At 41.6% G+C, this 21058-nt stretch overlaps 1 protein-coding gene across 1 annotated transcript; it reads left to right on the top strand.

The window, feature by feature from the left end:
* The first annotated feature begins 406 nt into the window (after positions 1-406).
* On the top strand, positions 407-20819 carry LOC146373657 (ras-related protein Rap-2b). Its single transcript, XM_084950634.1, has 2 exons — positions 407-1316; positions 1900-20819. The coding sequence occupies exon 1, from the start codon at positions 714-716 to the stop codon at positions 1263-1265; it is 552 nt and encodes a 183-aa protein (XP_084806760.1). The 5' UTR covers positions 407-713; the 3' UTR covers positions 1266-1316; positions 1900-20819.
* Positions 20820-21058: the final 239 nt, after the last annotated feature.

Genomic DNA, 21058 nt, shown 5'->3' with positions numbered 1-21058 from the left:
TACTGAGGCTATCAACCACGCTGACTATGCGATAACAGCCGTACTGCACCTTTAACTAAACACTGGCCAGAGTATTTATTGAGTGACGTAAGACGCAGACTGCGTGACGAGTGTGGGCAGGCAGGGCAGGCTCTTTGTCAGGTATCCAGAAGTTAGTATGCTCACACCGGAAATCAAAGCATTATGATTGGGAGTCTATGATAAATTCCTTAAAACGATTAATTAGCAATAAAAAAAAATCTAGAATTAAATTGAATATGATTTAAATAAAAAAGATAATGTATTCGATGAGTGGTAAAAACATAATACGGTGAAATTTACTGCATGGATCGATATAGCGCTTTTGTTTTGAAGGTGCAAACAGGAAGCAGTTGTTTTCCGCTACATTCGACTTGATTGTGAAAAAGAAAGCTACGGACGCACGGTGGCTACTTGAACGAAAACGGGGGAAGCTTGCTCAAGAACCGGTAGGGCTGTATTCGGGACCTCAGCATGCTACAATACAAATGGTGAGCGTGGGCGCAAAACAACTGTATTCACCTCCTGAACGGCGATAGTTGACAGCCACGCCCCGTTTTCAGCGACCGGAGCCCGTACAAAAGTGCTGGCGGAGGTGCAACGGTGAGCGGTTTGAAACCCAGCAGGGCGGCTAGCGGGCTCACAGCGGAGAGGAACCACCAGCAGCAGCGGCGGCGGCGGCTGTTTTAGGCACCATGAGAGAGTACAAAGTAGTGGTTCTCGGGTCCGGGGGCGTCGGTAAATCGGCACTAACCGTCCAGTTCGTGACGGGATCTTTCATAGAAAAATACGACCCCACGATAGAGGATTTTTACAGGAAGGAGATCGAGGTGGACTCCTCTCCGTCCGTCTTGGAGATCCTGGACACGGCTGGGACCGAGCAGTTCGCCTCCATGCGAGACCTGTACATCAAAAACGGCCAGGGTTTTATTCTCGTCTACAGCCTGGTGAACCAGCAGAGCTTCCAGGACATCAAACCGATGAGGGATCAGATCATTCGGGTGAAACGGTACGAAAGAGTGCCGATGATTCTGGTTGGAAACAAAGTGGACCTGGAGGGGGAAAGGGAGGTTTCGTCCGGTGAAGGGAAGGCTCTGGCGGACGAATGGAACTGCCCGTTCATGGAAACTTCAGCCAAAAATAAAAGCTCTGTGGACGAACTGTTTGCAGAAATAGTCCGACAGATGAACTATGCCTCAACACCAAATGGCGACGACCAGTGCTGCTCGTCTTGTGTTATTCTTTAAGGAAAATGGACAATCACAAAGTTTTCTTTGCTCGGTTTTAAGTTTGCAATGGTAAGTTGGAACACCATACACCGAAAGTGTAAACCTGACACGGTTGATTGTTCACTACAGTGACAAGAACTATAAATAAACAGCGTACTTATTACCAACTTGCCCGCATTAAGTACTGTTTAGCGAGCAGCAAAGCACCGGATGTAAGCTAAACGTGTCTTCATTGTAATGCGTAGCCTGAAGTTTGTTTTTTGTCAGTACTTGGCTATAAAAACTCAGCAGTACTTTTTACCGGTAACGTACAGTGGGACACTTGCAGTCCATTGTTTTGCTAAGCAGATAGGGGAAGTCTCTGATTCATTTGCAGAACTGGATGGGGCATGCCAGTGGCACACTTAATTAGGTTTACAAACTTTGTGGCTCAATCGGTGTAGCTACAGTTCGGAGCTATTAAAAGAACTGCCAAATGCCATATTCCAGAATGGGGTTTACAGGGAGATTCCAGTGTTTTTGTGTGGCCTACATTTCAAGAGTCAGCAAGTTCGAGATTAGATTTAGCTTTGGAGGAAATCTGTTTTCCCTAGAAGTTGTACTAGTTCATTCATGACACTTTCTTTTTCTCCACCTTTTTTGTTTGTGGCAGTGTGTTGCAGCAAGTCTGTACTGTTGAGCTCTTCTTCGTGTCTCGCCCTGGCCTTGGAGGAAAATGAAGGGAGGAATGCTGCAGGGGGACGAGGAGGAGGGGGAGCAACTGAGACAGGGAGGGGTCCACTCTTCAGGAATTCTGCTGGGTTGGAGTATCTGTACTGCACGATCAGTGTCCGCCATTGATGTCAACACAGTGTCAGATCCAGAGTTTCAGCCTCATCCCCCCCCTCCTCACCGGTTCCAACTGTACTTCCAACTGGAACTACATCCCAATGGAAAAGATGGAAAGAAACACTTAAAGAAAACTCATAAATGGATATTTCTGTATGAGAAGAACACAGGGAGATAGAGTATATATTTTGTTAAGTAACTGCACAGTCTGGGACAGATAAAGAGTTGGGCCGCCTGATCTAATTTGGAGCAACGCTCCACAACACTCCAAATCCTGCTTTCTTTTCCAAAGTGGTGGAGAAAATGTGACGAGTGCCACTTCTTGTTGTTTTTTTGTTTTTTTTTTACTTCACTTTCTCTTTAAGTGTGTGAGAGGACCCTAACTGAAGTGACACAAGGACACTGACCCGATCGCCCTTGTGTCAAGTGCCTTTCCGAAACAAATCAGCTGTTCAGATTTAGTGCCAACCCACAACCAAAACAACCCTTCAACATCACAGTCCACAAACTAGTGAACTCTTCTACTGGATAGTGTCGTAAGGATGGAAGCTGACGATGAAAAACTACAGCAGGCTTCTCTTGAATGGAATGGCAGTTTTCTGTTTGTTTTACTTTGGCCTTTTTGAAGTCTAAGGTGTTCATTTTTGCAATGTCTGCTTGGTCTGGATGAACCCATGTCTTGAAATGCACAGGTACTGGAACCCCTTAGACATGATGACAACACCCGACACTTAATTTCCGGGCCAATCAATTCAAAGGAGTTCTGTTTTGTTCCGTTCCTTTTGTTGTTTTTAACAGGAAATGTGATAATGTACCATTGACAAATCTAACCTGATTGTAAGTTTAATTTCAGACCAGCCATTTAACAGTTGGCTGTTTTGAAAAAAAAAAAAAAAAAAGACTTTTAATACAAATGGCTTTTTTAAAAAAGAACCCAGGCTGTGTTTTCTTTTTTCTTTTCTTTTTCTTTGGGGACATCTTCTCATTTTGAGCATTTCACCACATGTCACGAGAAGTTCGGTGAAGAATTTAGCTTAAACAGCAGCTGAGGTTTGTTTAAATGCACACAAATAATTTGGCTACTAGAAAACCCCGCAGTAAGCTGTTGCTGAAAAAGTAAATGTTCAGTGTGCTTATGTTACAGTAACATGACCCCCCCCCCTAAAAACAACCCAAATTTACACGAGCTGTTTCACGGTTCAGCATGTGTGGTGGACCTACTCCTAACAGGAAATAGAACTACAATATGAAAACGCTGCAAAATTGCTGGTGTTTATTGCTCTTTGTGTCACAAACTCGATGGGCAGCTGTATACAAGCTCAGCTACTTGCAGCGTTTGTGGAAACATGAAAGCTCCTTTTCATTGCTTCAGAAATCAAGCTTTGGCTTTCTACCGCTGTTGTTTCTCATCATTAAAAACTAAACTTGTCATGTGGTTAAGACAGAGACCACTGTTACGTAAAATGAAAAAAGATAATAGAACGTACATACAGGACTAGTTTGAAAGAGATGAGTAGCTCCTTTGTGTTTACATGAAGCTTGCAAAGTAAGCTTTGGGATTTAGGGTTTTTTTTGTTTGTTTTGTTTTGTTTTTAAGCTAGTAAAGTAGCTGCAAAATCATCGTAGGTGAATTTGGTTGGATTCACCAACAAAATGGACTCAGATTCTCTCTATCCACTCAGCATCTTCACAGACGTTAATAGAAGAGGCCGGGCAATGCTACACCCGGGAATTATCTCTTTTTAACTGTGTGGGTGTAGCAATGTTCCAGTCCGGAGGTTCAGCCTGGCTGCAGTGTGTGTGGGTGCTGTGGTGTGATGTGGAGAGGCGGGTATGAGTGAGCAGGCCACCGTTCTGCCTCTGTTTACCTACGGGGATTACCTAGCCCCGGCTGGCTGGTAGACCACAGCATGACTTGAGGTGGGGGAGAGAGTAAACACACACAAGACGAGCTTCGCATAAAGTCCGGTCTTTGAGAGTGGATGAGCTCTGATTTTTCAGCCTGCACAGTATGTTTGTAGTGTTGCAGCATTTCTTATATGTGTCTTGTCAATCTGAACGCACGCTCCTGCTCATCACCGTTGCTCGTGTGTTTATGCCTGGTAGCCACTGTAAGCGCTGGTATCATATGCATTCTTTGGCTTTGCCAATACCATGTGACTGTGGGGCATGGCGAGCCAGGGGTGCAGTGGAGTGCAAATATTACTCCTAACACCTACAATTGAACACTGCTGCACAGCAGATGAGGCAATATGACTGAGATCAATACTGTGGTATTAAAATGTTTTTGTTTTTTTACCTTGCTCTGAAAATTTTATATTGTTATGACATTGTAGTTAGTTTATGAGAAAACAGATGAGTAATCAGGTTGCTTAGTCTGCTCTTCTGCTTTCCATTATATTAGGTAAATATGTCACACAAAAATCTATCCTCAGTTTTGTTACTTTTTAACTTATATTGAATAAGTAATAGTAAGTTATTGGCTATCTTTTACATATATATATGTATGTATAAATATTCTTCGTATTCCTTTTCAAGTTTGCCCGTGTGAGTGAAAGCAGCTTGAGCGTGTACACACACGTACTCTAAATTTTTACCCCTGAAGCTGAAACGACATCTTCACACGTTAATGTTCGGTTTGAGCGTGTGCAGAAGAGCTTTGTTTTTGCGCAGCTCTTGATAGCAGTTCTCGACTCTCCCCTCTGATCGACCACAAGCCGTGGCTACTTTCCAGCTGTGTTATCTATGTGAAGTCAAGGATAATAGCATGTTTCCTCTGAGGCCCTGATACAGATTGTGCAATTAGGTAAGAACAGAGCTGAAACTGAACTCTGCCTTGAAACGATATTGTTGAACTGGTAGTGGATGAGATGGCAGGAGTTTGTACAGCAGTGCCCCAGTTACTGTAAATGTACACCACTCTCCTCTGTTGCTGCTATTGCTGCACAGTTTCAATCTCTTGCTGTGGTATAAACATCTGATAGCAGAAGAATTTGCCCTTTGGAGAGAAAAGGGCCCGTCGAGTTCCAGCTTCTTTTTATCTGTCTTTTTCTAGGGAGCAAGAAGGTGAAAGTTTCACTTCCTTCATTTTGTGCAAAACTCAGCACTGATGCTATCTCCGCGTTCAGGGTTGAATTGGCTTCAGCCGTTCAGATATCCAGTTTCACTTTGTTGCTGTTGTCGTCACATTCTGAATACCTGAGTTGTCGCGTTGTCTTCACATCTTGCCTATTTTTAAAGGTTTCAGTTGCAGTCGGCAGGAAATCAGTGGCGCAGGTTTACAGACGGTCCAGTTTGTCAGCGGTTCTCGGTCATGAGTGATAGTCATGTGATGTGGTTGCCATGGTCATGGAGGGGGTTGGGATGTGGTATGGCTGTTCAGGGTGGCCTCGTGACCTGTGAGAGTTTGGTCACTGCTGGAATGATGACTGTCGGCTGAGGAAGGGTGGGTGCCGGTTTGTTTGAGCATTTTTCTCTCATTTGCCACAAACCTATACTTTCTTAGGTCATGACAAGAAGCATGACTGAACTTTAAAGAGAATTTCTGGAGCGTAAAGATAATTGTAAGGTTCGAATATGCAGCTCTGGTTGCATTAAAGCAAAAATATCGATTTCTTAATGATTAAGATAAGTGTGCTGCTTGTTGCACTGATGCAAGACTTCTCTTTTTTTCTTCTGCTGTTGGAAGAAATTGCTTTGACAGGAAATGTTGCAACTGAGCCAGTGAGAGTGGGTGGTGTGTGTTTGCATTTTTTTTTTTTAAACATGGGACTTAATCACTATATAGGCTCCTTGTTGAATTACAGGCTTCTCATTCTCTCCCAGCATCATCATGCTATTTTTGAGGCCCTGTTGTGTTCAGGAGAGCGGTTTTGCCTTTTTTTTTCTTGGCAGATGTGGCTCTTGTGTACTGTATTTGTCTAAAGCAATATGCTCTGAAAACCATTTGACTTTTATTAGGCTTGCTCACTTGACCCTCATACAAACACACCGAAACACACAAACAAAAAGTCTAATTCGCTTTAAATGCAGCAGCATTTGTTAATTTATTCTGTGTGACAGTGTTATTTCCTTTTGTGCAGGGCATTACCATAACAACGCAGGAATGTCCATGTTTGTCTTACCGTTAAAGGTTGTTTTTTTTTCTTTTCTTTTTCACTCACACACACACACGCACATATATACACACACACACGCACATATATATACACACACACACGCACATATACGCTACACTTAAGCTATTCTCACCTCCTCTGATGTACTAACTTCCTTAGCAGGAACAGTAGACTGGTTTAGACCTAATAGTTTCCTGATCAACCATGTATTAAATCATTGCAGTTGTTTTACGTGTTCTTCTACCTTTCCTTGAACTGGCATTACTTGTGGTAGTATTAACAGCAGCTTCTGAAACACTCATAAGTTAGACATATTGCTGTAATTTTGAAGTCTAACCTCTTTACTTTTCATTGTCTGTGTTTACTGAACAGGCTGATGTTCGGTAAACTGATGGCAAATCATCTCCTCTCAACTCTGCCTGTAATTCAGGGAGTGGCCTTCTCGCTCAGAGGTGACTGTGCCAAGATGGGAATGCCCCAGAATTCCTCCCATTCCTCTCATTCCTTTAACTGTAATGTCTGGACATGTCTTTAGCCTGAAATAAAAGAGCGAAGGATAGAAGTCGTGATATGATAAGAAGCGGTATAAATGTGTTCTGCATGCTTAGTTTCAGTACTTTGGCTTTGAGTTTTATCTGCTAAAGATTTCTGATCACAGCCCCGATAGAACCCTGTGTGATCTAGAGGCTACAACTAACACAACAATAGAGAAAGAACGAGCAGCTGTGATAAAGGATAAAAGATAGAGCCCAGGGTTTGTCTAAACAGGCCCCCCAGACACCGCCCCACTGTGTCACAAGATTGATCCCACTGGGCACGCAGTCAAACTGCTCCTTATATCCATCTTTAGATAATCATAGCACAGTTGCCTCGGATCGCACCACAGCTCGATCTGAAAAGGAAAGTAGGCCAAAGGAGCCAGTCAGACAGGACTAGTCACTTGCAGCGTCCCTCGTGTGGATTAATAGATTTTATTCAGCGGTGTTAGCGAGGACAAGTAATGCTTAAGGACCTGATTTGTAATTGAGCTCAGCTTCATTCAGTGTTTTAATTATGATGGGGGAAGAATCAGGTCATGGATTGTGTGGTGGCATGGCACAATGGATTTTGATCTTTCTGTAGGTATAATTACTTATATAATTAAAATCCAGAGCTGAACAAATGAGTTCTTAAATAAGCATTAACACCTTCAGTAACACCTCTGATAAGTCAGTTTTACCTCTGACCCGAGTAGCTCAAACTTGATACTAACGTCTGTGCTCTACGACCGACTTCAGATGAAGCTACTGTGGTTTGGGTGTGGTTTAATGCTTGGCTGACAGGCTGGCTTATCTCTCAGATGACTTACAGGAAGTGAATGTCCTTAAATAATTTCTTGGTTGTGTGTTTCATTCTTTGATCAGATGTTTAGTAATGGCACATGATGCAACATTTCGACCAGGCAAGCTGATGTCGTGGCCAAGTCGTGCTATTTGTGTGATGCTGGAACGTCTAGGGTGAAACCACAGAGTGCAGTTAAAGGTTTAAACTACTAGTTGTGTGATAAAGGTTATGGAGATTTTTTTTTCTAATATAATAATACCCACACCCCTTAACCACTGCTAGCAACATCACATAGAGATCTTAGGGCAAAATCAGCTACAGCACACTATCACTAGATCTGGATTGGGTTGGACTAGCTATTTTTAAACCCATTACCAAGTTTATGCATAAAATCCTTGCTTACCTCTTAAAATCTACCAGCTAGTGCTGCCTTGGGATTTCCAGAATCAGGGTGCCCAATTAAAACAACTAAATTTATGAATATTCAACATCCGTCAGTTTTAGATGGAATTGTCTTTGCAATCGTCTTCTCTAAGCAGTGTTGTTTTCAGACTACACAAAGCGGCAGTTTTCTGTGGGAAAAGGGCTTAAGTGGGTTTTAGGGCTCTCTGATGTGCCTAACATGGAGAAATATGTTATAGTCTAGGTTACGTTTAAACCTCTGAAAAGACTGAGTGCAGCTGACTGCTTGTTGGGAATGCTTAATGTTAGCTTCTTCTGGTGAAAGACATCTTGTCTTCCAACAATTATATAATCATTCTTCTGCGTTTTCAGTTCTGTAAATCCAGCATGGTTCCAGAATTTTTGCTGTTTCACATAAACACAACTCGCTGTCATCTTCTGTTGCCCTCCTTTTTTTCCCCAGTCACCCCAATTTGGTAGAAATGATGTTGTGGGAAGAAGTGACATCCAAGGCCTGATGCTGGGTCATGTGACTGTGTCCTACCACACTGGCTTTGCCCTCCTGTCATAACAGCAGATTCAAAATTCTGACTAACATGGCACGACATCCATGACCTTCCTCCCCCATTTACGAACCACTTTTATTCCCCTCTTTACATCATCTTTACCCCATTTCTCAGCTGAGTTCCCTACTATTCACATCATGACGCTGTGTGCAGTGAACTCTACCACCTGTTCCTAGTGATACTTTGCCCTCATGTCAAAATGATGTGCCTGACAACGAACACCCTAAGTGTTTCAGTTTAGGGTGTTGACGTCTGTTACCCCTCTTCTGCAGCTCTCCATTGGTCACTTTTCTTGTGCCTGTTAAACGTCCAGATTTATCATCAAACTTTCCTCCTGAGGCAGGTTTATGCAACAGCTCTTTTATAACCTCACCAACCGAAGTGCAGAAAAAGAACTCTGTGGGAGAGAGCAACTACAAACAGAAGACCTGAAGTTTTTATGTGTAGTATATGTGTAACACACTGTTGTTATTTATCTTCCTGTCAGTTTGGAGAGAAGATTTGTGAGGCTCTATGTTGGTCCAAAATGTGGTAATAATGGTTTGACAGTGCCAAAATGTTTTTGCAAGCTTTCACATAAGCATCACATTACCAGCTCACCCACACAGTTAAAAACTTACTGTACAATTTCAAATTGCGCTCTGGATCCTAACCAGAGTGTGTTTACATTACGGAAATATTTTCCATATTTGGTCCCGGCAGGAAGTGTGTGGCAGAGTTGAGTGTTCACTGAGTTTACATTGTAAAAATTGCACAATAGCCCTGCCCAAGGATGCCAGCATATCATTCTCACACTCAAACACAACACTGCAGGAAGTAAGTGTGACAGCACAGCAGTCAGAAACAAATATTCATACCTCCACAGCCAAATCAGTGTTAACACGTAGCGCTGTGTTATTACCACATGAGTCACACATCAGTCTCTTTCATTTTCACCAAAACCACTGTGATATTTTTGTTCTGGCAAAGGACAGAGTGTACATGTTCAATCTTACCTGTTTGCAGACTGACTCGTTCTTCCTACATTCATGTGCATAATGCCCACACAGCTGTCATTACATGTTATCCTAAAGATGCCCTAGATATGACCCTCTGCACTGAATTGAATTCTGAGAATTTTGGATAGGCTAGGCTCAGAGGAAATTACTCATATCCTGTGTGGAACTGTGGAAAAGGAAGTCTCCTATGACACCAGGAGTCTCCAGTCTACTGACCTACATCAGTGAACTTTGGATTCAGCTATTCTGTAGCCAGCAGTGTTGCATTGCAGTGTACGGCCAAATGAAAAAGCAAAACAAAAACAAGTCAGTATCAGTAAGTGAATAAGACGTCACATTGTTTTATTGGTGTGATTATTCTAAACATGCCCCGGGGAGTTTTTCTGTCTGCAAACAACAGCTGTTAGCATTCAGTGTTTCCCTACAAATCACATCATTTGGATAGTTGAAGCCTTATACAGTTGATATCCTTCATCATTACACATTTGCAAGGTGATTGTGTTTGTAACATTTTGAAAGTTGCACAGCTCCTATGAGCTATTAGTTTGTTTATTTTTTGTAGATTTTCCTTATTTCTGTCCCCCGGCATCATATTGCTGTCACTGGAAAAGTGTGAAACTGGTGATAGAATTAGGATCCTCTTATACAAACATAGCTGTTTGTGTTCACGCTAGTACTGCTTAAGACAGAACAAAACATGAGCCTGCTTTTCATGGGCTATGTAAAAGTAGCTTTGGATGACACACAGTTGAAAATATTCTTGATTTATCTAACAGGCCCTGGTGCAGACCCTCAGTTGATGTACTTCCTGCCTTTTTAACTCATCTGCCTTTAAGGCCAGACTCGCTTTAAACCAGAACTTAAAGTGCACGTAGCCAAATGCTATCCCTGATAAGATATACAGTCAACACGGCTCATACAGTATATATGACTCAGTCTATTTTCTAATTTAAATGTAATTGCTAATAGTGTCTTAACAGTTGTTTATCTTTCGTGCTTGTATACAAATTCCAGAAATTCTTAACATCTCAGAATCAGAGTTACATCCCGGAGTCTGTCGTGACAACAGGAATAATAGTGGAGCTATGCTATGCGGGCGTGGTTAATATCTAATTTGAGGACACTGTAGCCATTGGCTGTTTTCTTTCTTCCATATAAACAGATCACACTCTTAGTAGTGTGATCTCACTTAGCCAATATCTGCCTGTGAAAATTGTACCCAGGCTTCCTCAGTTCATTTAAAGAAGGTGTTAAAATGATATTTGCAGTCTGTTCAAATGCAAATCTTGCTGTGCTGTAGGCACAATAATATGACTGAAAAGCATGTAGACAGTTGGGAGCTGCTCATAAATCTGGAACTTGCTTTTTTTTTTTTTTTTTCTTGCCTTTGGCACCCATTGCTATGCTAGGGAGTAATTTGCTGATCAACCTGTACTTAAGCTCATTGTCTGGCTGCTGAAATGCTCCCAAAAGAAAACTATGTTGTTCCCTGAGAGGCTCCACACTGAGCGGCTTCACGTGGAGCCAGAGTGTCAGACTTGAGTTTTAATAATTTGGCTACTAGAGGCAGCACATAGAAGAGTACCACTCCATGTAAGCGGCACACCTACACAGCACAACTCGTGGTGCTGTACGCCATAATACTTGCCACACGTGTCATCTGATGTGAGACTGAATGGTGTCCAGTGTTGGTGATCAGTGCACTGACAGGAAGGAAGGGTGTCTCCATCTAAGACTTCCTGTCCTGTTGTGTGACTCAGTGTCGATCCTTGTGCTGCTCTTTTCCCTTCACTCTTCCAGGGCATGTCTAAACCTATCCTCTCTTACTTGTCACCATTTTCTTCCTTTAAAATGTTCCACGATGGGTCCAGATTTAGTAAAAACATTTTGCCATCAACATGTTTTTTGATGGCATGGTAACATTTGATTCAAGAGAAACTTTTGTATTTTGAAGTTTTACCATTTTTGACCATGTATTCTTTAACCTTTGTGTTTAGCTAAGAGGTTATCTACGGGACTGGGTACGTGATAACAAGACTCTGTAAAAGGCAACGTGTGTTGCCAAGAAATAGTCCAGCACACAACCCCATCATAAACCACAAATCATTACTTTGTACAATTTTATTGGACTAAACAAACAAGATATAATTTGTGAAGTGAGCCGTGGACATAGTGGTTTACTTTGAGGAGAAGCTTTTGTTTGCCCATTTCCATTCTGCATGATAAGCTAAGAGTACCAGTTGCATTTGATGTTTTCACTTAACACTTGGCAAGAAAGCAAATAACCAGATTTCCTGATCTCAAACTGTTTATTGAATTTGCCACCAGATTAGGTTAGTAGGACTTTTCTAAAATGGCAATAAATTCATAAGAAAATAATGCTTTCCTAACTCTTGTATAAAATAATTAATTTAACATATCAGTCCCTTATTGGGACTCAGGTGTTTCCAAGTATTTAAGGCCACTTGAAAATACCCTAGTCCCACCAAAGAGCTGAACTTAGAAATAGAGAGAGTTTGATAAAGAGACCTTTGTGATGATTACAAGTACAAGCACAAACTCCTAGCATTATTTAGTCAGCATTATTAATAACCACTCTATATTTCCAAGATAACAGACTGGGTCCATCTTTAGGATTGAGAACATAATGACTTGTTGAACAAAATGAGCATGGGAACTGGCATGTTCAACGAGCAGTTTAAAGTGTTTCCACAATGACTTAAGTCTAAAACGCCTCTGGGTACTGATATATATACAGCAAGCAATCGAGGTACTTGTGTGCTTAATAGTCCGTATACTATGCCCTGACATTTCTTGCATCCTTTTCGTTACACCTCTGAGTTGTCGTGCTGATAACTGGGATGTTTATTGCCAAATTTAGTTAAAATCCTCCAAGATGGCAAATAGGCCTAAATGTTATAGTTTTTCCCAGACAATCTAAAAAGAAGTCCATAAACAAGATGAATGTAACAGAAGAAGGGAGGGAAGAGTGTAAGATAAATGACAGAGGGAGGGGGAAAGAGGAGAAAACACAGGGGTGTTAAAGATAGGAGGAGCCCAAGCAGCACGTCTGTCATTCCATCGTGGCAGTTTGTTAAATAGCAGAAGGAGAATTTTATCTGTTGATGCCATTAGTGTCACTGTGCAGTAAGATCATATGACATACGGTCATTACTGCTCTTTATTTATTTATCCCCACACACAAGCTCATACATAAATTCCATCGTGTCGCACGTCACGCCGATCAATCAAACGCATTAAAACCTTGAAGCAAAAACAAACAGATGTGCAAACACAGAACTGTAACTTGCGCTTTCCCTAGAATACGCCCTTCATTCACATTTCTGAACGCTCTTAACATGCTGCCAGTCCCCCCAACCCCACCACCCTTCCCCAAACACCACCCAGTTACCCCTGTATCTTCTTCCTGTGGCATTTCAGGGTCTGTAAGCCTCAAACCATATGGGCTCCGAGGGGCTTAGTGGACCTCCAGCCAGTCCCCCCCTGGGGAGACCTACTGTCTGAAGTGAGTTCACGGAGGGCGTCTTGTCATCTCTTCAGCTATTTCAAACTCTCTGTCCTGACAAAAAATAATAACTCTTGTTTAGCTACTATCGTTTTAGTTTCTCACTTTCTCTGATTCAGTCCGTCTGTTCTAACTGTTGGATTTTACGTAAGCCCAAACATTTTGCATATTTGCAAATATAATTCACTGCTTGTCACAGGGCAATGTTAGTTTGTTGTTTAATTATTATTTGGTTTGTGATTTGTGGATCTCAGCAATCCAGGCCAGGCAGATGGCTCTATCGCGCTCACCGATGACTCTCTGTCTCTCTCTTCCTCTTCTTCCTCTCTATCTCGTTGTGTGCGTGCATGCATGTGTGTGTGTATCTCCGCAAATGTCTACATTCGTGTGTGAGCCTGCACGTCTTTGTATCTAAGTGTGAGTGTTTGTGTGTTGTTTTAGGAATATCTACTCTGTGGACCATATGGTACAACACTGCCTGCTGGGCAAAGATAAATCCCGCATGCAAAGGCAGCAGAGACACCAGTGCACACACGTTCACACAATTAGCCTATTCTCTGTATCATGTACTTGTATTGTATATTCTAATTAGTCTGCACCTTCACATCTGTTGTTATATAACAGCGATACCCAACAGGCCTGTCTTGTGATCATCTGTCAGTCTGTCTGCTCGTCTCGCTCTTCCCTCCTCCTTTTCTCAGGTTGATTTGCTTTCTACCTGCCTGCCTATACTTGTCTACATCCCTTGATTTCCATCTTTCTCCAAAGCAACTTGCCCACAGCCTTCTGAGTCATCAGCCCTTTCCTGAGTTGTAACATATAAGTCCAGTAATATACATTCTTCCCACGCATCCAGCGGCTCACATTTAATTTGCTGCTTCAGAAAGTTTTGCCTCTTTCTCTCCATCTCCCTCTGTTTGTTTCTCTCCCTCCATCTGCCTGACTCTGTGTATTTATATCATATTAAATATCAACTCTTTCACTTTTTCTTAGACCTTACCAAAAGTAACTAACATTGCCCTCACCAAGTAAGTTACTAATGTCTCTTGATAAGAAACAAAACATGAACAATCTGCCGCAATTAAGTGTAGCCAAAAGGAGATGAAAGGTAACTTTCATATCACATCATGACATTCGATTGTGCGACTCTATTCTCATTAGACCAACTGCAGGAATGATGTCATGTTGTCTCTTCTCAGCTGTTCCCTATCACTACAAAAGTATTTGTATTTATGTATGTATTTAATGACAATAGGCATGAAATCTATCCATGTTTTCAAGTTTAGGAGCTAATATTGATATGATCCTGTTGTGCATATTGCTGTCTGTGTGGCTGTCTGCCTGCGTGTGCAAGGTCACTAAAATCAAAATACTCCAAAGCTCCCACGCTTCTCCGCTAGTCAGGCTTTCTCTCACAGATTAGGCAGATCACATAAAACCATTTACCTCAGTGTCTCTGTACACCAGGGTAAACAATGAAACATGTTGTTTCCTTTAGAAATGTGGGGGGAGACAGACTGTAAACCCCCTGTGGCACAAATCCTCCACCCCCACTGCATCTTGTGCCACAATGTCTGCTAACTGTCTAACGTGGCAGCATGGATGAGGGCACAGCTGGGAGAGAAACTGAAAGAGACATACAAAGAGTGAAGCAGTGCACGAGACAAGGCATTTGAAAGCTGGTTAACTGGGATTGTTTTTGATGTTTTCCAGCCAGTCAAAGAGATACAGGCGGGGATGAAGTAAAATGCATGCACTGAGGAGGGAGGTGAAGAATAGAGACGTGCACAGGAACAAAAGCAATGGCATTTAATATGAAACAGAATTTCAGAGGTAGCCCACTAGCTTAGTCACCATGACAACAACACACTTAAACCACCATTTAATTGGTGCTGTCTGCACTTGTCTGTTGTATCTCAATCCACTCCTTCTATGTACAGTATATAATTGCACAGTGATTTGTGGGTATCACAAACAAGCACAAACCCACTTATCTATGGTATATATCATTTGCATGGTTTGTAATGTAATACAGTAGTACGCATCAACTTTCATCACAGTCAGATCATATTACGGTTGAGTATTTGGATCAATAAAATGAGGATGAACGATTAAGTCCAATGGTTAGGATCACTGTGCCTGTGATACATACTGAATTTAATATTTATTTTGCCCGACGTATTCATTGACTGCAGTTTGAGTGATGTTTTTCAGAGATGTTTGAGACACTGTAGATGAGTCTGTAACCATAGTTCAGCTGCAGGCTTCTTGTCAGACAGAACAAGAGTTCGTCCATGAACTCTGAACAGGGTTGGTTGAATCAGGTCAGAACACTGTTTGATGTTTACACAGACAGCGCACAAGAGAAGATGGTATGCTTCAGGTGTGAAAACAGTCAGCTTCTCTACTGAAAATACTCCTGCCTGAACAAAACTTGCAGGGCATATGACGAATGCTGTGAATACACCAGACAATTACTTGAGCAGTTCTCACGTTATCACAAGCCGACAACATTCTGTAGTAGAGAATTGTCTGGGTATCCATCCATCCATCCATCCATCCATCCATCCATCCATCCACACAACCATCCATATAATCATGCATACATACATTTTCCTCCACTTATCCAATTCAGGGTGATAGGTCATCAGTCTATAGCAGGGCCGACATAGAGAAACAGATAATCATTTATATTTACATTCACATAAACATATAAGCCAATTTAGAACTGCCGAATAACCTAACATGCATGTCTTTGGACTGTGGGAGGACGTCAGAGAGAACCCATGCAGGCACAGGGAAAACTGGCATTCAGATTAAAACCCAGGACCTTCCGGCTGTGAAGCAGTGCTAGCCACTGCATCACCTTTCTGCTGCTATCAGAGGAAAAATCATTTAATGTTTAACTAACTAACAACTATCATTTGCATTTTCACCTAAGCCTTATAATGTCTAGAGTTTTTAGCAGCTTAAGGCTCAATCTTGCTTGCAGTAGACAATGTGATGAATACATTTGCCACACACTCAGAATCCGTGTCTGACAAGATACTTTAGGTTTTAACATTTCACTTTAATTATGCCTGTCCTCCATCCTCTTTAATATTATCAGGTTTTTTAAACACACTCCAGAAAATGTAGGAAAAATGAGAACGAGAGGGAGAACGAGAGGGAGAACTAAGAGCACGATGATATGATGGTAATGTGCATAGCTAAAGACAATTTACTGTGTCTCAAGGTGCAGAGCCTTAAATGTGTTTTTCAGGCTCCACTGTGAGTTATTTGTCTATTTTCAGAGAACTGTAGGCGGTAAGGAGTAAATGTTCAAGCCAGGGCATGATGGAGCTATTCTCTTAAGATTGTAACAGCTGCAGTGACAGAGAAGTACAGGCATGGTTAGAGGACAATAAGAAGACAAAAATCATATGTTTACATAGGATGAAAGAAGCCCAAATGCTCACTGTGCTATACATCTATGGAGTAGATTCATAAAAAAAACAGTAATAGAAAGCAAAGCCTGCATAGGATTTAACACAGTGTAACCACAACTAACCCTGTCTTTATCTGTAAATGGAAAATGCATCGTTTGTTAACTCATTAGATGTTTCCTTAGCAAAAATTTCTACCCATCCTGTAGATCCTGATCAGGGCAGTGACATAAATTGGATTTTCAAAAGGTCAGAAGAAAAAAAAGAAATTATTTAAGAAAAAAAAAAAATTCTTTTAAAAATTGTTTATTTTTATCCAAAAATATAACTTTGGGTTTTTGCTACCTCAGAGAATAAGGGAAAGAATCAGTGGAAAGCACAACCGATAACAAAATTAGGAGAAGGTAGAGAAGCTTTATCAAAAAACATACAGTAGGTGTTTTGATGTAAAAACACCCAGACTCAGCTGTGCATTCCTGTGAAGTGAATTCATTCCCCATGCCTCTTGGGGAACACACACCAACACACTAACGGACACACACACTCTTTCTCTCTCTCCCTCACATACTGTAGAGTTTTGTGGCTGTGTCTGAGCCTGCAGTTGATAAGATAGGGTTGGGTTACACAGCTTGCAGGCAGATACTATTGTAGCCGTTGACAGGAAGCTAAAACAGGGTGGAAATGTGTGCCTTCAAATTTGTGTCTATGCGTATGTGCTGCTTGCTTGAACATTTGCCCTCTCCCCTCCTGGCCAAATGGTTTCCCATATTCACTGTTTTCCCTTGATGAATGCTTCTACTCACTCCTGGACTGAGTAGGCTCTTGTGCGCTGTGTGAATGAGTATGCCTGCCCCAAAAAAGTCTAAAAAATGAAAAAGAGAAGCCATACTGTAGGTCACTCTGCATTCTGCCGTTTGGCCACCAGACGGGACAGTAGGGCGACTGTCCTAGCTGGCACCATTGTATTCTGGTGAATGGAGGCCCTGTCAGAGACCCACAAACACACTGACCTCGCTTGTTTTTTTTTAATGCAGCCTCTTGTTCAACTTCTGAGTTAATGTGATCACATGCTTCATTCATATCATTCTAATGTGATTACAATGTTAATATGATAAGGGAGTAAAACACATTTTTCATGTGACGGATTTACATGACCAACATTTTGATTGTAAAGTCATGAATTTGAATGTGTCTAGGGAACAAACATTAGTTATTTACTAATAACTAACTAATGTGGACTAAAACTTTGTAATAAATGGAGTGAATAGTTTATCAGATGCACTATCGCTAGGACTTTCTTCAAAAAGCAACCACTTTGTGTAAGCTGTCATTACAGCCCATAGTTATAATTTGACCATGACCATGGCTGCGTGACAGTAAAATGTCCACTGTTGTTGTCACCTGTATACATGAGGCAGAAAACAGCAGCTTGAGAAACACAAGTTTCTTATATGTGTTTAATGGTGTACAAGGACCTGTTTTAAGTCTAACGGTGATCTTTTCCAACAGTCTTGAAGGAGAGATGCTGAGCACTTGTTGGCCCTTTTGCCTCCACTCTGCAGTTCATCTCATCCCAAAACATCTTGATTGGGTTTAGGTCAGGTGACTGTGGAGTCACTAGCAAAGCACCCCCACACCATTATACCTCCTCCTCAATGTTTCACAGTGGGAACCATGCAACCCTGTGTGGCATTTATCCAGGCTCTAATCTGAAGTGCTGTCAATTTGCGATTTCTGAGGCTGGCTTGGATGAATTTATCCTCAGCAGCAGAGGCGACTCTTGGTCTTCCTTTCCTGGGGCAGTCCTCACATGAGCCAGTTTAGTCATAGTGCTTGATGGTTTTTGCGACTGCACTTGGGGACACACTCAAAGTTTTAGTAATTTTGTGGACTGACTGACCTTTAGTTCTTAGAGTAAAAATGGACTGTTGTTTCTCTTTCCTTGCCTGATTCGGTCTTGCAATAATATGGATACAAACATCAAATGGTGGACTCCAAGGGCTTTTTTTAAATGCAAAATTGTATCTATAGCAAGCTATTTATAACATATATTATATATTTTTTAGCCAGTTTAAGTTGATTTGGACACACCTTTAGTATTTTACACAGTAGAACTATGCATATGTGTACTGTTACAGTTTTTCTCGATTGGTTTGGCTCATTTCTTGAAACCGAGATGACATTCCCAAAATAACATGGACAAATCTCCAAACCACCGTGCAATTGTTCACAACAGAATGTCATTTTTCATTGGTTTTATCAAATTGCAAATGCTTTCGTACATGTCTCAAGTGACTCTGTGCTTCTTTTCAAATGATTATGTACAAGTAGCTACAGTTAGCACAATGAGCCCACATTTAGCACATTTTCCAAATAAATAGATCTTGGCGATCTAAACTAATTAGTTGATTTTTCAGTGAAATGGTTACTCACTCCAAAACATATCAGCATGGTTTCATTGTGTAAGCCATCATATGCACAATTGTCTGTTCAACTGTCAAAATTAGTCAAAGATATAATACCATGAAAGAATATCTTGGAACATTTGATAAAGTTATGACAGTACTTGACAATCAATCAGGTGAAATTAGAACTAACGAAGGAGCAGTTTCCCACATCTCAGATGACCAATCAAACAGGTTGTTTAGATACCTGACAGGTGTTGTCTATGATTATGACTGCTGCCAAAAGTATATAGACAGAGCTTGGCCCGGGGCCAGTTTCATTTGCAGTGTGAACATGGAAGCACCTCGCCAAGTACAACAGCAACTTCCTGCTCGAGGAGGAAGAAGAAGAGGAAGAGGAGGAGTGAGAATGCGTGGAGGAATAGGGGGAAGAGGCCGAGGAGCATGGAGGCACCATGATGTCCCAGATGAAATCCGGGCCACCCTTATTGACCACGTTATAAACCATCGCCTCACAATGGCAGAGGCAGGTCGCCGAGTGCAGCCTAATGTGCCTCGGTCTACAGTCTCCTCCATCATCCAAACCTTTCGCAGGGAAAACAGGTACAGAACTATGCTATTGAACTATTCAGTGTTGGTGTGTGTGTAGGCCTAGAGTACTGTAATATCTACATGCCTAGCAATCCTGCTAGACAATGTAATGTTCCAAAATATAAACTCTATCAGCATCTCCACAATAGACCGGGTATTGAAGAAACATCAGATGACCATGAAACAGATTTACAGGGTACCATTTGAGAGAAACTCTGACAGAGTGAAAGGGCTGCGGTACCAGTATGTGCATGTAAGTCAACTACTGGTTGTCTATCATTGTAACACTATTACAGTAAGACATGGTTACCACTGTTTTTTTGTTTTGCGTTATCCTTTTTACCTTCAGAATCCAGCTTTGTGTGACTAGAGCATTTTGCCTAGAAATTGTCTTCAGTTTTCCACTCCCTGTTTTTACAGTACTTTAGATCCTCCCTGCAGTATCTGTCTCTACTTGACTGATTAGATATATTTCTATTCTATTGTAGAGAATAATGGCATTAGAAGGCAACGAAACCCCTCACATCCTAGTGTTCGTTGATGAAGCTGGCTTCAACCTGGCCAAAGGTCGAAGGCGTGGCCGTAACATCATTGGCCACCGAGCCACTGTGGATGTCCCAGGCCAGCGAGGAGCAAATATAACAATGTGTGCCGCTATATCAGAAAGAGGTGTGGCCACACACATTCCCAGTTTAGGGCCCTACAATACACAAAAGCTCCTCAATTTTGTGGACCACCTTTATACTGATCTGATCCCAGAAAATGAGAGAGGTGAAGAAGGACCTCAGCTACCACATTATGTCATTGTGTGGGATAATGTGAACTTCCACCGCGACCCACGCATCAGAACCTGGTTCACCACCCATCCCCGGATGCTAATGGAGTTTCTTCCACCTTACTCACCTTTCCTAAATCCAATTGAGGAGTTTTTTTCAGCTTGGAGGTGGAGGGTGTATGAGCATCAGGCTCAAGACCAGAGGGCCCTGCTGCATGCAATGGATGCTGCATGTGAGGACATCACAGGGGATCAATGTAGGGGATGGTTGAGACATTCACGCCGTTTCTTCCCTCGCTGCATCGCAAGAGAAAATATCCGTTGCGATGTGGATGAGAATTTATGGCCTGACAGAGAGCAGCGCGTCGATGGCCAGGGGGATGAGGATGGTGGCCAGGAAAGAGAGGGTGACAATGGCGACCACTGAAAATATTACTGTACTATAGTTCTGAAACTTTATTTACAGTATGGTAGGCTAGAAGTTTTTTTTGTTTTTTTTGTTTTTTGTTTGTGTTTATAACTGTTCACATTTACAGAATCCTGTATATGTTTTCTTTTCACAGTATGTTCTCTAATGTTAACATTTCTTTGTACGAATAAAAATGTTTACAGTTTCCTTGAGTATGAGTGGTTTATTGGAGGCTGATTTTACTGTAAAATCTTTTAGTTTTATTCATAGTGGTATTCTGTTGCTAGACCTGTGCCTCAGTGACAAAACGTCTAAGCATTTTGACTTGCAGTGCTTAAACAATGCCGAAGGTATAATGCATTTTGGGGGCATTGACTATTTATATGAGAAGGATATTTAGTTTTGACACATGGATAAACTCTTTTGGGAGAGATATGAGCTTTTG

The sequence above is a fragment of the Perissodus microlepis genome, chromosome 14 (genome assembly GCF_051167445.1).
Source record: "Perissodus microlepis isolate ML-2025 ecotype Zambia chromosome 14, ASM5116744v1, whole genome shotgun sequence".
Taxonomy (NCBI): Eukaryota; Metazoa; Chordata; class Actinopteri; order Cichliformes; family Cichlidae; genus Perissodus; species Perissodus microlepis.
Note: the sequence above shows the minus strand (reverse complement) of the source record. Positions and strands in the feature narration are given on the sequence as shown.

Bases quoted from the DNA above. Each gene is read 5' to 3' on its own strand.
- LOC146373657 (XM_084950634.1), top strand. From the start codon at position 714: ATGAGAGAGTACAAAGTAGTGGTTCTCGGGTCCGGGGGCGTCGGTAAA.